The sequence below is a fragment of the Manis pentadactyla genome, chromosome 12 (genome assembly GCF_030020395.1).
Source record: "Manis pentadactyla isolate mManPen7 chromosome 12, mManPen7.hap1, whole genome shotgun sequence".
In the NCBI taxonomy this organism is placed as follows: Eukaryota; Metazoa; Chordata; class Mammalia; order Pholidota; family Manidae; genus Manis; species Manis pentadactyla.
In genome coordinates this window covers 70359570-70373453 of record NC_080030.1, presented here as the reverse complement: position 1 = coordinate 70373453, position 13884 = coordinate 70359570, and the positions used below count along the sequence as shown (strand labels likewise).

The 13884-nt window shown below is 35.0% G+C and overlaps 1 protein-coding gene across 3 annotated transcripts in view; it reads right to left on the bottom strand.

Moving 5' to 3' along the window:
- MAN1A1 (mannosidase alpha class 1A member 1) overlaps positions 1–13884 on the bottom strand; it is a 243382-nt gene that overhangs the window by 191976 nt on the left and 37522 nt on the right. For all 3 annotated transcript variants that reach the window (XM_057489310.1, XM_036925067.2, XM_036925066.2), the window contains exons 2-3: positions 10660–10756; positions 7883–7998 (exon numbers count right to left, since the gene is read on the bottom strand). In XM_057489310.1, coding sequence (XP_057345293.1) covers positions 7883–7998; positions 10660–10756 — 213 coding nt within the window. The remainder of the gene's footprint in view (positions 1–7882; positions 7999–10659; positions 10757–13884) is intronic.

Genomic DNA, 13884 nt, shown 5'->3' with positions numbered 1-13884 from the left:
CAAGTCTGACTTGTTAGTAAATCCATGCAGGTTCCCAGTGGTTGCTATTGTCTTTAAAAGTCTTGCCCAGAAACGCCACATCGCCATGGGTACTCAACAGTCATATCTTCCTCCTTTTGGAAACCAGAACTACATTTGAGTTCCTAACATCATTTTTTTCCCTTCCTTTCTTTCAAAATTAAATCTAAATTATTTAGAAAACTTAATCTGAGAGATCTTTCAACATTGTGGGCTAAATTATGTTTTGGGTCAGAAGACTTAAACTTAGACACGTTAAGTCACTCTTTATAGATCATTAGATGAAAAGGACTAGTAAAATACAAATTCTCCCACCATAACAAATTGGTTGGCTATATGGGGGCCACAAGCTATGAAATACTACCCTAAGGTCTAAACACCTAGATTGAAGGCTGGTTTGGAAGTGAGCTGAGTAACCCAGGCAAATCACTTATTCTGAGTCTTGGTTTTATCAACTCATTGTAAAAAGGGACAATTCATTCCTTAAATTCTGTGAATGTGTGCAATGCCTGGCATAGGTAAAATACTCATTAGAGAAGTACTGTCATTTTTACTGTACAGAAGTTCAGCCTAAATAAAATAAGGCTATATTCCACAGAGATTATTAGAACTCAGAAACTCTAGAATCATAATATTCTAAATTCTAGAAGGCAAACTGATACACCTCTGACCCTCATGGGGGGTCATACTTCTCAATAGCTAAAAATCTTTTGAAATCAAATTTCCTTCCAGGCTTGATATACTTTATATGATACCTTGATTTTCAGAAGAGAATTTCTACAGTATGAGGGATTTAGTCATTTTTATAAACTTCTGATTTGAATTTTCATTAAAATAATCTGATTGAATTTAAATGATTGTATTCATTCTATTAATATCCATGTAGTGCTTTCAAGGTTTTTAAAACTTTTCCATTGACTTAACCTAATGGCAGAGGGGATTAGGGCAGAGAGAGGACAGGCTGTCCAGGAGGAACACCCCAAACAGCCTGCAACATTAAAATCTTGTGTGATCTGTTCCAACAATTAATGTGAATTTTTCAGTCTCCTTTACCTGTGTTTGTTTTAAAATAAAATTAACTTCTTTAAGTAAGGTTGCATTCCAGGAATATGCCCTATTTATTCTATAGCTTTTAATATACAGTAATATGTAAGTGCTAGTTCCAGAAGTAGATCCAGTTTTGTTTAAATTGCATGCACCGTTAGCTAGTATCACAATTGATGAGCAAATGGAAGTTGGATAACTTTGGCTAAAGGCCTACTCACAAAAAAATTTGGATTGGAGAAGCTGCTTTTTCATTTTGATTTTCTTCTACCAATAGCCTTTGAATCAAAGAGTACATTTAACCAGATTCATATGTAAATTAATAAAATGTATGAGATAATTAAGTTTACACATAAAATCAAGAGGAGAGTATTAAAAATCATGGAAAAATCAGGTCTCAGTACTAATTGCCTATAGTCTTAGGTGTCTTAAACTGATAATTTCCACATTAAATGTATCCCTTCCTGTATATTTCTGTCCACTGATTACTATAAATATATGAAAACTTATGAGATAAAATGATAAAGATTGCTAAAATGTAAAGAAGAGTTTAATTCAATAAACCATTTTGTATGGCCCCCTCCCCAGTTCTTAGCATTATGTGCCATCTCTCTGCTGGGAAAGGCTTTCTTTAAATAAACAGATCATGAGCTCAAGAGCATGAAGAACCTAATCCTAACAGGGCAAAGAGGGAAAGTGAACACTTCACAATCCCAGTTTCAAAGCGAGTGCCTGAAAGAGCCTCCTTCTCCCAGTAGACAAGATAGCATTTTAATTCACTCAGAGATTATTAGGTTGTATTTTTTATAAGCAATTTATTCACCAAAATTAACTATAAAATGATAGATTTCCAAGTGAAACAACAGGCTTGACCATTAGAATAACAAATTAAGGTTGCAAGACAGATTCAGCCATAGTTTCCTTCTGATTAAGTAACTTCGGGGTGCAAGTTTCTGCTGAAGAACAGGTATATTATTTCTTTACACCTTCAAGCTTTAGGTAATTATTTGGAATCAAACTTGCACCAAGTTTAAAGAAATTCTTAATTCTTACCTTATGACTCTGTACAACAATGACAAACAGATCTGATTGACTGCATTACACTGAAAAAGACCTCTTGTTAAAGAACTTTTATTTTCAGAAATATTTTAATTCTATTCTGAATGTTTGGTCCCAACTCTTAAGACTTTTATTTAAAAAAGTATTCTCTGAGCCCTGAAATCAAAGACTACTTCCTTGCTAGTTATTCTCTGAACTCTCTGTCAACTTTCTACTCAGTGAACTATAAAGTAAACTGCTCCACTCCAAACCACTGCAGAAACTGTTTAACAATAACTGCTCCACTACTAACGGATATGACAACTATGCTTCACCTAATTGAGAAACATGTTGGCAACAACATGAGACTTTTCAAAGCCATTGATTAAAGACAGATACTGCCTATAGGCCTTGTCTATGCTTAGGCTTAACATGCACCTTTATAAATGTCATTTCAAAGTGTGTGTTGTATTAATGTTTTGAGAAATAAGTATGGATGTTTAAACTACAATTCCTTTTAACAGATTAAATTGCAATATTAAACAGTATAAGTTTAACATGTCCTTGCAGCTTTTACTTTCATATTTAAGAAACATGACATACTTCTTAAGATGAACAAAGTGCAAGTTCTCTGAGCCACAAAGATAGGCAAATAACCATCTTCTTTAGTTAATAGGTTTGTTTTACCATAGAGGTCCAGAAAGACCCTCAAATAGCAGTCCAATCTATCACTAATTACTATCAGAGAGAATAGCTCAATACTCTCTTAAAGCCAAAACCCAAATCACCACCCTTGGCAGGTACTGATTAGCATTCAGACAGAAAATACTGAATAACTCCATTCAACGGGATGATTAAGTTAGTATCTGCACCCTTTGGGATGTAACACTGCTCTAAAATTTGAGAAGATCCAAAGTTGCTTCTTGAGGTCAATTAACATTCTTCCAATAGGGAGTTCTACAGCTAATTTTTCTGAAAAGTAGGGTGGCATTCCAACTGTATAAGAGAAGAGTCTGGATCTCTAAACTATAAAATAAAGTCACTTTTGCCACCAGTACATCTGTACATGGTGTACATCAAAAAACATGTTATTCATTACAATAAAAGGCACAATCCAGGTGCTTGCCTAAGATCAGTCTCAGTGTGTGGCTAGTTAGTGTCTGGAGCAAGCTAATTATCCTTTGTTATTTTCAAAGCTCTGCCTCTCATACGGAGATATCATTTTAACGTAATGAAGAAACATACTTACGGATAATTTAAATATAAGCTTTGGCTTTTACTGAGGGTTTATATAAAAAATTGTTAACTGGAGAAAATTTCTACATATACTATAAAATGTATTACTGATGACAGTTTTCAATATTTCTGATGTAAGGGTCTAGGTAATCAATACTTCTTTAAAATGACAGTAAAGAACAGGAAGCTCAGAACTGAATTTAGAAGTGCCAATATGAAACTCTTGATCATTTGTTCTTATGTTAGTGATCTTCTTGTATCAGGAACCACCATAAATCCCTTCTGGAAGTAGGTTAGGTAAAAACAAGTAGATCAGCTGAATTTGGACTCCAGATAATTTCTAACTATATAAAAACATGGCATGATACAGCTCCTCTTTCACACTTCCACCCTGTCTTCTAGCTGAATCTGTTAGGAAGTAGGACTAAATAGTTTAACCTCTCATTCATTTAATTAATATTTACTGAATACCTATGGAACAATGTACTCTAATGAGTACTAATATTAAGATTAGTGAGATTAACCTTGGAGGACTCAAATTTCTGGCTTATACCCTATATATATATTTCTTAACTGTATTTTCTCTCCAATAAAAACAGGGTCATTGAGTTAGGCAAACCTTGTTCAAACTAGAGCTCTTATTTACTCATGATTTTAGGCAGATTAATTACCATATCTTCATCTATAAAAACAGGTAAAATACCACTTACCCTATATAGTTGTCACAAAGACTAAATGAAATAACCTATGAAAAAATCATCTAGCATAATACTTGGACTATCAAAATTCTCTTTAAATAGTAGTTCCCCTTTCTTTTCTTCCTTCCTAGGAAAACCTGGCCCTATCTAGGTATTCTGACCACTTTATCTGCTAGACTATAACCTCCATGAGGGTAAGTACCTGACCCTTAGAAGGTATTTTGTAAATAATTAATACATGAATGAAAAAAATGAATGCACAAAGAGTAACTGAATCTCTGTTATAGATTCTCTGTCCCAGGATTACTTTGAATTAAAACCAGAAAGCTCACCCACTGGAGTCTACCCTCAGCGTTTTCTGCCCAAACCTATGTGCCTCTACAGATACTCAAACTGAAAACAAAGCTCCACCTATGAAGCTCTTGTGCCTACGTATTATCACACTGATTTATTCTAAGCCAGTTATTAAAGCCATTTGAACTTTGTGCTACCAAGCATGCAAACTGAAGAACTTGCTATGACTTAAAGGAAAATGAGTTTTTGTTAATGACAGTATAAAAAACACTTACTTTATACCTTTAAGTCATGCAAATTGAGTATTTCACATATAAAAAAATTTATTCATGATTATAAGATTTGTTTATACTCAGGAGCACCAGTGGATAAATCAACTCCCAACAATAATGTTTCTATTTGTGTTTCATTCTTATTTTTCCATGGCAATTAATTTGGATGCATAACTTTTTTTTGTAATACCCTCATACTGTCAATTAAAATAGTTTATCAGAGAAAAGTGTTAATTTTAAAACAAGCAATAATTTATCCAAGCTGGAAGGATACTACATGTTATCCATAAAAATGGTAAGTTTTCTCTGTCTTTGCTTAAGTTTTTCCAATTTCTCCTTCCTCAGATAAATGGAAAATTTTTCTCAGTGTTTTGAGAAGGAAAACTGTGTAATTGTTGACATAATCACTTGAATCTCTGTGTAAAATGAGTGATTATAATACAAATTCTCACGTGTTATTAAAAACAACTGGAAAACTATATGCTGAAGAACTTTATAATATAATGATTAGGAGAGAAAATCAATATAGCTTCCCTGAATTTATATTTATTACTAATTTTAATATGAGAAGTAGCATTATTTGAATGTTATTTATAAACATTCTTTAAAGGAAGATACAGCAATACCCAAAGAGAGAAGTTCAACAAATATGTTTCAAGACCTCTCACCTTAGGAATAGTATAATAAACAGAAATTTGAGACTGGTGACTATGATTTTTAAAGTATATCTTGAAAGATATATAGTTCAAGGTTATCAATAACAGTTGTAAAATTATGTTTTACACAAAAATGTCAACTAATTGCATAAAAGCTTAAAAAAATGGAATTTTAAGTAAACAAAGATGACATTGACATTAAAGTTCAATATTATAGCAACCATTCAACCATAGTCCAATTCCTTTATCTTATAAGTGAGAAAGCCAAGGAATTTTCTCTTCTATATAATCTGATACCACTTATTAGATTCCCTCTGTTTCCTCACAGGTTCCCATGTCCACAGAATACATTAATGTCACCCGGTCATGGTTTGAGGCCAGCCAATTGCCTTTCTGTTACCTTGTCTGTTAGTTTGTGAGACTTCTGCTTACTCATTTTTAAACAAATGATTCCAGAGTTTCCCATCTACCACTGGTCATGAAAGCAAAGAATTGCTACAATATTTGGGTAGGTTTGAGGCAGCAATGCTATAATTATCAGACAAGGGACTGGTACACTATTTGGGTTTAGTAGCACTGAAGTTTACTTCGTGTCTTCAATCATTAGATTTTGGAGGAATCCAGTTTTCATTTCCTCAACATTTCTTCAAAAGGTTGGGAGGAGGGAACACACTCTCCATTCCCTCTCTCATATATAGCTGAAGACAAGCCCTTAAGTATTTAAGGGTAGGCAGCTGAATTTACTACGAAATAACAAGGCAGGACAAAAGTATTATTAAGAGAGAACAAACCCTTAAAAGGAAACACAATTTTTTTCCACTGCCTTTATTTTTGATACTCAACTCTATTGATAATGTCAGAGCTACCACAGGTTATTCCAATAAAATAGCTGTAGAACCTTGAGCAAATCACCAGCTCCTTGGGCCTATTTCCTCATCTTTGATCTCCAAGGTCCCTTTATATTGGAATACTGTCTTCTTTATATTCTAAATTTAATTATAAGGCAGGTTAAACATAGACTCATCTGCTGTCCTTTAAGGCAGTTTTCTACAAAATGGAGTATACCTGGCAACTAATTAGAGGAGTAGAAACAAAATACTGAAATATTTAATTTATATATATCTTTAATCCAAAGAGATAGGAAAAAGACTCAGTTTTACTGATCTTTAATGTTAGGACATTGACGTCCTCACTTAGTTTGTGGAAGAACAAGAGCTCCACAAAGCAGAGGGGTCAGCAGGAAATACTGCCTGTTCTCAACACCCAGCATATTACTTGTGCCCAGACAAAGGGACTTATAGATATTACCAAATGCTCACAGATAGACAAGAGGCTTACAAGGATTTCTCCAAAGTAATATCAGATTAAAAACACAATCAATAATGCAAACATAAATGAGTGACTAAAAAAAGGCAGGGCTAACATGCTTCCTTTTCTTAGAACAAGCTCTTTGTCCACTTCATTATTAGGCAAACTATGACTATGGAATTAGACTAGCTCTGATGAGATGTAGTCCTCCCAAGCCAAAATTATCAAGAAGTATTAGAAGTGTCCACTGTCTTTAATTCTGAAACTTTTCCTTGGTGTACAATGGTCTTTGAGGTATTGGCTAAGAATGATAGCACATATACAAAAATTTCAAACATGTATTAACAAAACTTTATACTGATTTAAAGTTATACAATCAACAAAGTTTGAAGCCTTACTTATATGGGAAAGTGGATGCAGCTGTTGTTGGATGCATGTCAAGAGCTTAGCTATAACTGTGGTTAGCACCATGGTACCACTGCCTTGGCATACATTTTGTTTGGCCAAGAGGCCTGCAGGGTCCTCTCATGCAAGTGCATGCCCTATATAACAGCCCCAGAGTCATGAACAAATACAAATTCCCGATACGACTCCCCTGACAGCCCTTGTGATCAATAGTGTCCTCCTCTTCCTGGACCTTCCTCTTAAAAACTCAGCTTTTTTTGGTTTGAATTGACCAATCTGGCATTAGCCTAAAAACCCTAAGTTACTCCACCTGCTCTAATAAAGGTGTAAACCTGGGTCCTGTCTCCCTGTCTGTACTGTCCTGGTGTCCCTGTGTGGTCTCTGGAGGCATGCTATACCTCTTCAGGACCTCTCCATTTCCATTTCTCTTGTGGTCTTTTGTTGAACTGTAACTCACCAAGTACCCTGTGCTCCATTTAGCAAATGTTAATGTAGCAAAGCCATAACCTTGCACCATGGCACAGTACAAAAGCGTGAGCCCTGGAGCCACACAGACCTGTGTTAGACTCATACTTCTGACACACAACTAGCTGTGTGGTCTGGATAAGTGTCTGAGGCTTCAATTTCTACTCTGTAATGGTGTGAAAATAATACCCATCTCATAGGGTTGCTGTGGGACTTGAACAAGAATACTCAGCACACACAGGTTTTGATAAATATTGATTTCTTAATTTTAATCTTCCAAGAAAACAAAGACATACCTTTGGGTAGCAAGGGAGGGCAAGTTAAGAATATAACATGATATTATTCAAAATGACATTATTTGTTTCTGCTGGGCTACAACACAATAATCTGCCCTATAATGTGTTAACTGAGATTTAAGAACTGAACTGGCAACTTCTGTTTAACTTACCACATTAAAATCCAGATTTTCTTCAACCCATGATTTTGCCTCTTCAAATTCTTGTTTCATTTCCATAATAAAAAGTGTATCTAGGGCATCTACTATTGTAGCTCCTTTGATATTACCTGAAAATATCAAAAAATATTTACTCAATAAAATACTTTTGACAGATACCTACTTGCAAATTGATCAAACCTTAGGAAGGGAGAAAGAGAAGATAATACTGAATTTATTAATAACAGTAATATTGAACAGAGTCTAAAATTCTTTCAGTGAAAGAAACCTTAAAAGCTGTACCAAAACCAAACTAATAATTATCATAGCCTATGGATTGATAACACTAATCCTTAAAAGTTTCTTCTGAGTTGTAGAAAATAAATCTCTTAGAAATTTCACTTGTGATACATTCTCTACCAAGAAAAACACAGACCTGAAACAAAGGAGCTAACACATATTAATTTTAATGTAATTATATTAAAGGGTACCTGTGCAAAACTATTTAAATATAATTAGATCTAAGTTTGTTTAGAGATAGCTCTAAGAAACCACTACTCAAAAATGGAATTCCACCCCCTTTTTGAAACCCTGACTGATCCTAACCTCCCCTCCCACCAACCCAGCCTGTTTTTACTCTGATTTATTTCCTCAGAACCCCTTCTGCATGAGGACGGCACATTGTTCCTGCATTTATCACTTCCTGTCTCCCATTATAATTACTTGCATGCATCTCTTCTAGTCTGTAAACTTCGTTAAATATAGAGGTCATGTCTTGTTCATCTCCACACTTCAGTATATTTTTAATGCTTAATAATAAATGAAACCCATCAATGTATTAACAGAGAAAAAAAATAATCTCTTTTATGAAGGTTATGGCAAATTTGCACAGAACTGATTTCCTAATGGTACAAGCAACTTTAATAGGGAGAAAAGTGAACATGAAATTAAATTTTTAAAAAGTTACAGTGAGCAATGAAAATATAAAGAGGATTTAGCTAAGTGACTAAAAAATGTAGAGTTTACTTAAGTGACTCTATTCTACCGCTGCCTCGGCATCCATTTTGTTTGGCCAAGAGGTCTGCAGGGGCCTTAAACTGACACTAGCCCTCTCATGCCCTACATACGAGCCCTAGAGCCACAAGCAAATATCAATTCCTGATATGACTCCACTCACAGCCCTTGTGATCAACAGTGCTGAGTCCGCATGAAGTTTCCAAGTTTCTTCAATTCCTACCTCTCTGTCACCCATGTTAACTGGTCACCATATCCTGAAAACACTACTTTATAGAAATGTCTGAAATCATATCTACTGCCACTACTCCAATTTGGGGCTCTGTTCATCTCTAAACTATGACACTGTGATAGGCCAACCAGCCTTTCTTCCATTATTCTAAACTGTTCTTGCAATGCCCTTCTCCCTACCAGAGTTCCTGCTGGTTCCTCAAAACTTCATGTGAATATATACTGAGCCACCTACTGTTTAGTAATTCACTATTTACACATATGTCTTCTGCAGCAGGCCATGAACTGTGCAAAAACTTGAATTGTGTTTATTAACACTAGCACTGGAGGGAAAGCCAAACACATAGAAGGTCTTAACTAAACAGAAAAGCATAGTGTGGTTAGGAACATGGACCCTGACCTTAGCCATACCTGGGTTCAAGTCCCAGACTTGCAAGTTAGTAGGTGGCTAACACTGGGCAAGCTATTGTCTGAGCTTCATTTTTTCTCTTTAAAATGCATATAACAAGATATTGTAACAGCTTGGTAGGGTGATAGCTGGTACCTAGAATTGTCATGTATATAAATGTTGAATCACTATGTTGTACACCTGAAACTAATGTAATGCAATACTGTGTGTCAACTACCTTTCAATAAAAAATAATTATCTACAAAAAAAAAAATGCATATAATAATGAGGTTAAATGACATGATATACAAGTGACTTGGCACACAGTGTCAGCTGATACTTGTTTATTACACGATTTGACACTATTTAATACCTTTAATTAAAGTTAAGTCACACTTTCTTTAGGAAATTCAGAAGTGTCAGAAACTCCACTCCCTTCATCCTGTTACTTATACACAAAATTGTAGGGGTTAAAAAAGAATCGAGAACTGTGGGAAGGGCCCTGGGGGGCTCTGTGACTGAGGAATCCATCTCATACTCCTGTTACTTGGCTTCCTCTCCTCTGCCATGGGTATGTCATTAATACTTGCAGTACCAATCACAGATGGATGCTGTGAGGACCACATGCAATAAAGTGTGCCAAAGTAGACAAATGGAAGATCATGTAACTGACCTAATCTATCCTCACTTTCTCCTTCGTGGCACAAACGGAAGAAAACCAGAGCCAAAGCAAAGAGTCACTGAGATATAGTGAAGCTCAGCATGGCTGGTTGCCTTGGCCAGCTTATCGATAAAGACACAGTTTACTGACAGGAAGCAGTTAGAGCAGCTGACCAAATGCTCCTCTGCTGGTTATTATCCCAGGAGCTAAGAATCATGAGGCTGCACCCATATTCATTAAATGAGAGTCACATAGCAAATGTGCCCCAGGCACTGATATGTTTTCAAAGTGTGCAGGCGATTCTAATGTGCAGCCAGCATTCTGTCTGAAGGACATACTATGTATGCACAGCCCTCGCAGATAACTCCATGAGGTGTGCAAGTTTCCTAGCAACATGGCCTGGAGGATCACACAACCTCCTTCACCACCCACAAGTTCAGTCAATTGGAGAAAAGTTGTCACTTCTGTCACTAAGGAACCAAAGCACATTCTACTCACCAAACAAACTACTCGAATGGCCTTCTTTTGATACAGGTTTCAGTTCATTTAATCCCCAGGCATAACGTTTATAATTATTCCAGGCATGTTTCATCATCTGAGAAAAGAAATGAAACAGGGTTATAATTTGAATTTGAGATGTTTTTGCTGTGAAATAGACCATATATTGAATATCTGGAGGTTAAAACATTAAAATGCACTGCTTAAAGGAATGATGATTAACTAAAATGGTGATGATGGTATGAATAAACTAGAACACATACATATACATTGACCTTTTATATTTACAAATGGAGATTTTTCTTTTTTGAATCCATTTAATCCTTAATCATTTTCAAAACTCAGTTCACAGCAACAGATACTTAGCTTATCCTAAAAGGATGAACCATCCTTACATTTATCTATTTCACTCTCCTGACAGATTAAATCTGCAAAGACTCTAGAGTTAAAATTCATAGCTTTACACAAGGTTCTCCAAACTCTGTCAACCTTATATCCAAAGTTATCACTTTAAACACTTTGATGTATCTTGACCAATCTATGAGAAGTATTTTAAGCTATCTCTAAGAAATAAAAAATGAAACCCTGACTATATTCAGATTTGAGAAACTTCATCTTATTTTAATATAATCAATCTTTAATTGTATACATATGAGTGTATGACTGATCCTGTATATTTCCAATTTAGACTCTGTAGAGGAATACTTTTAAAGTCCAAACCTCTCTGCTACAAATTAGTTATATAATTTTTTTCCGTTATCAATTTTAAGATAATTAATTTATCTATACATAATGAAAACCAAGTTAATTTCTCCTGGCTTATAAACAAAGTTCTGATCTATTGTGCTAGACATTAACTCTAGTAGAAAGTGGATGATTTTCAAGAGGAGAAGTTGTTCTAAGAGTCTGTCAAAATACTTGTGTAACTACTGTATATTTATATCAATTTTTTCAATGACTCAAACAATACATATAATTATTTTTGTATACTTTTTTAAAAATGGTTGGGGACTCCTCACCTATCTAGAATTTATTTAGACCACTATTCCAAATCTTTTAGCAACAGTAATTAAAATATGGACATAATCTGAAAATGGTCTAATCTGGCTCCATATTTTAAAGACATTAAAAAAAATCACCTGAAGTTATATATACTATATAAAAGCTATTTCATACTAAAAATCTTCAGTGAGATCAATATAATTTTATCAATAGGAAAGTCTTCATATGTCCCTGAACACAATAATGAACATCTTTCTTAAACCAATTTCTGTATTATCTTCCTATCTCACTGCTATTGTTACTAGTAATAGCTACCAAGAATCTGCATTGTCTGCTGGGTACTCTGCTAAACGTTCTATATTCAGTATTGTATTCAATTCTCAATACAAACATATGGAACATGTTTTACCATTGTTTGGAAGATGAAGAAACTGAGGCTTGGAAGTTAAAACACAAACAACTTTACTCAGTCATGGCACTTCTCCCCTGCTGAGGTGCCAGGGCTCGTGCCCATGTTGGCCTGACCCCAAACCCATGGCATTAACCAGCACAGGCATCATCTTCCTGTAATGACTCAGCAACAGAATCGTCCTTTGATGAATCAGATTGTTGATCTCCCAGCAAACAGCAGAATGTGTATAAGGTAGTGTTTCCAAGATTTTCTCCTTATAAATGAATTTTATTAGAGAGTATAATAGATTAGAGGGTAAAATAACCTGATTTATAATCCCTATACTACCACAGATTGGTCAGACAATCATGGAAGAGGCAGTTTTTGTGTGACTCTCTCTGAAAAATTCCTCACAGGAATTGTATGTAAGGATTACATGAGCATAGCCTGTGTGATCGCACCTAGCACACTGCTTGGCACATGGAGGATAATCACATGTTCATTGAGTTTTAAACCTATACTGAAACCAATTAAATTCATATCATAGAAAAAGTAACCAATGAGCCTCTGAAAGACTAGGTGTATGAAATCCACAAAAACACCTATCAAGGTGCTACAAATTACATCTGAATTTGATTTGGTTTTCCCATGATATGTTACATTTGGTAAACTCTTCATTTCTGTAAATTTCCAAAGATATGAATTCAAAAGCTTTTGGAATATATCTGACACAAGAATAGAAAAAAAAATTCTGATGATTTGTTTCAGCTCCACGTCTGAAAGGAAACCAGTGCCATATACTGTTAATAACTCAAAGCCAGCATAAAGCTTTCCTGTAGAAGACTGTTGCTTTGTTAAAAAGCATCATTTATACAATGTAACCCTAGTACAGAACCTCCTTGAGTTACCTCTGTAGTAAATATTAACTTTTCTTATCTTTTTTCACAAGGGAAAATCTGACACTAATTGCTTATCTTCCAACATTTCAAAAGTTGCTGTGACACATTTCTCAAAAATGGGTTCCTCATCCCATGGGATTTCTATGAGTTGGAGAGAGAAAAAAAGAATATGTTCCAAATGTCCTGAATGGAACATCAGGGGTAGTTTCTCCAAGAATCTGTCAAAAGAAGAGGAACAACCATATTGTTAACTGATTCTGGTGGCTGGTCACCTCTGGAAATGATTTATTGTTACAGCCAAACATGAGACATCATGTGTGTGTGCGTGTGTGTGTTTAGAGTAACAGTGAGATTAAATTCACAAGTCATATATAAAATCAACTTTGCAATTCAGATGTTTGATTTATATAAATCTCTGAAAAGGTCAAATGCTACTAGCTACTAATTTTACAGTATTAAGCCACTGGCCAGTTGAGGGATCATGGGGTTAAAGGCACTTAATCTCTGCAGACTCAGTGTGCTTGTGAGCTGACAGGACAAGGTCACTTCTAAAATTCAACTACTAACAAATAAGTCTATGGATAGGATTAATCCTCTCTCTTCACAGGCTCCTTAATTTTGTTTGGTAGTCTTTTGTCAATTTAATTAGGGTTCTACAGCCCGACATTACAGGTAGAAGGATTAAAATAGGCCTAAACTAGATTAGATGTTGGCTAGGACTTCAAACACAGTACTGAAACTATCATGAAAAAAGATAAAATGAAAGCAAACCAAAGACTTAGTTTTTCCTGAATATTCATATTTGCATTGGTGAAAAATACAGCAAACACATGGTATGAATGGAAAAGAACAAGAGAGAATAAGACAAAATTTCATAATAGCAATCCATTATTTTGACCCACAGAGGCTGGAATAAAGTATCCAAAAAAATAG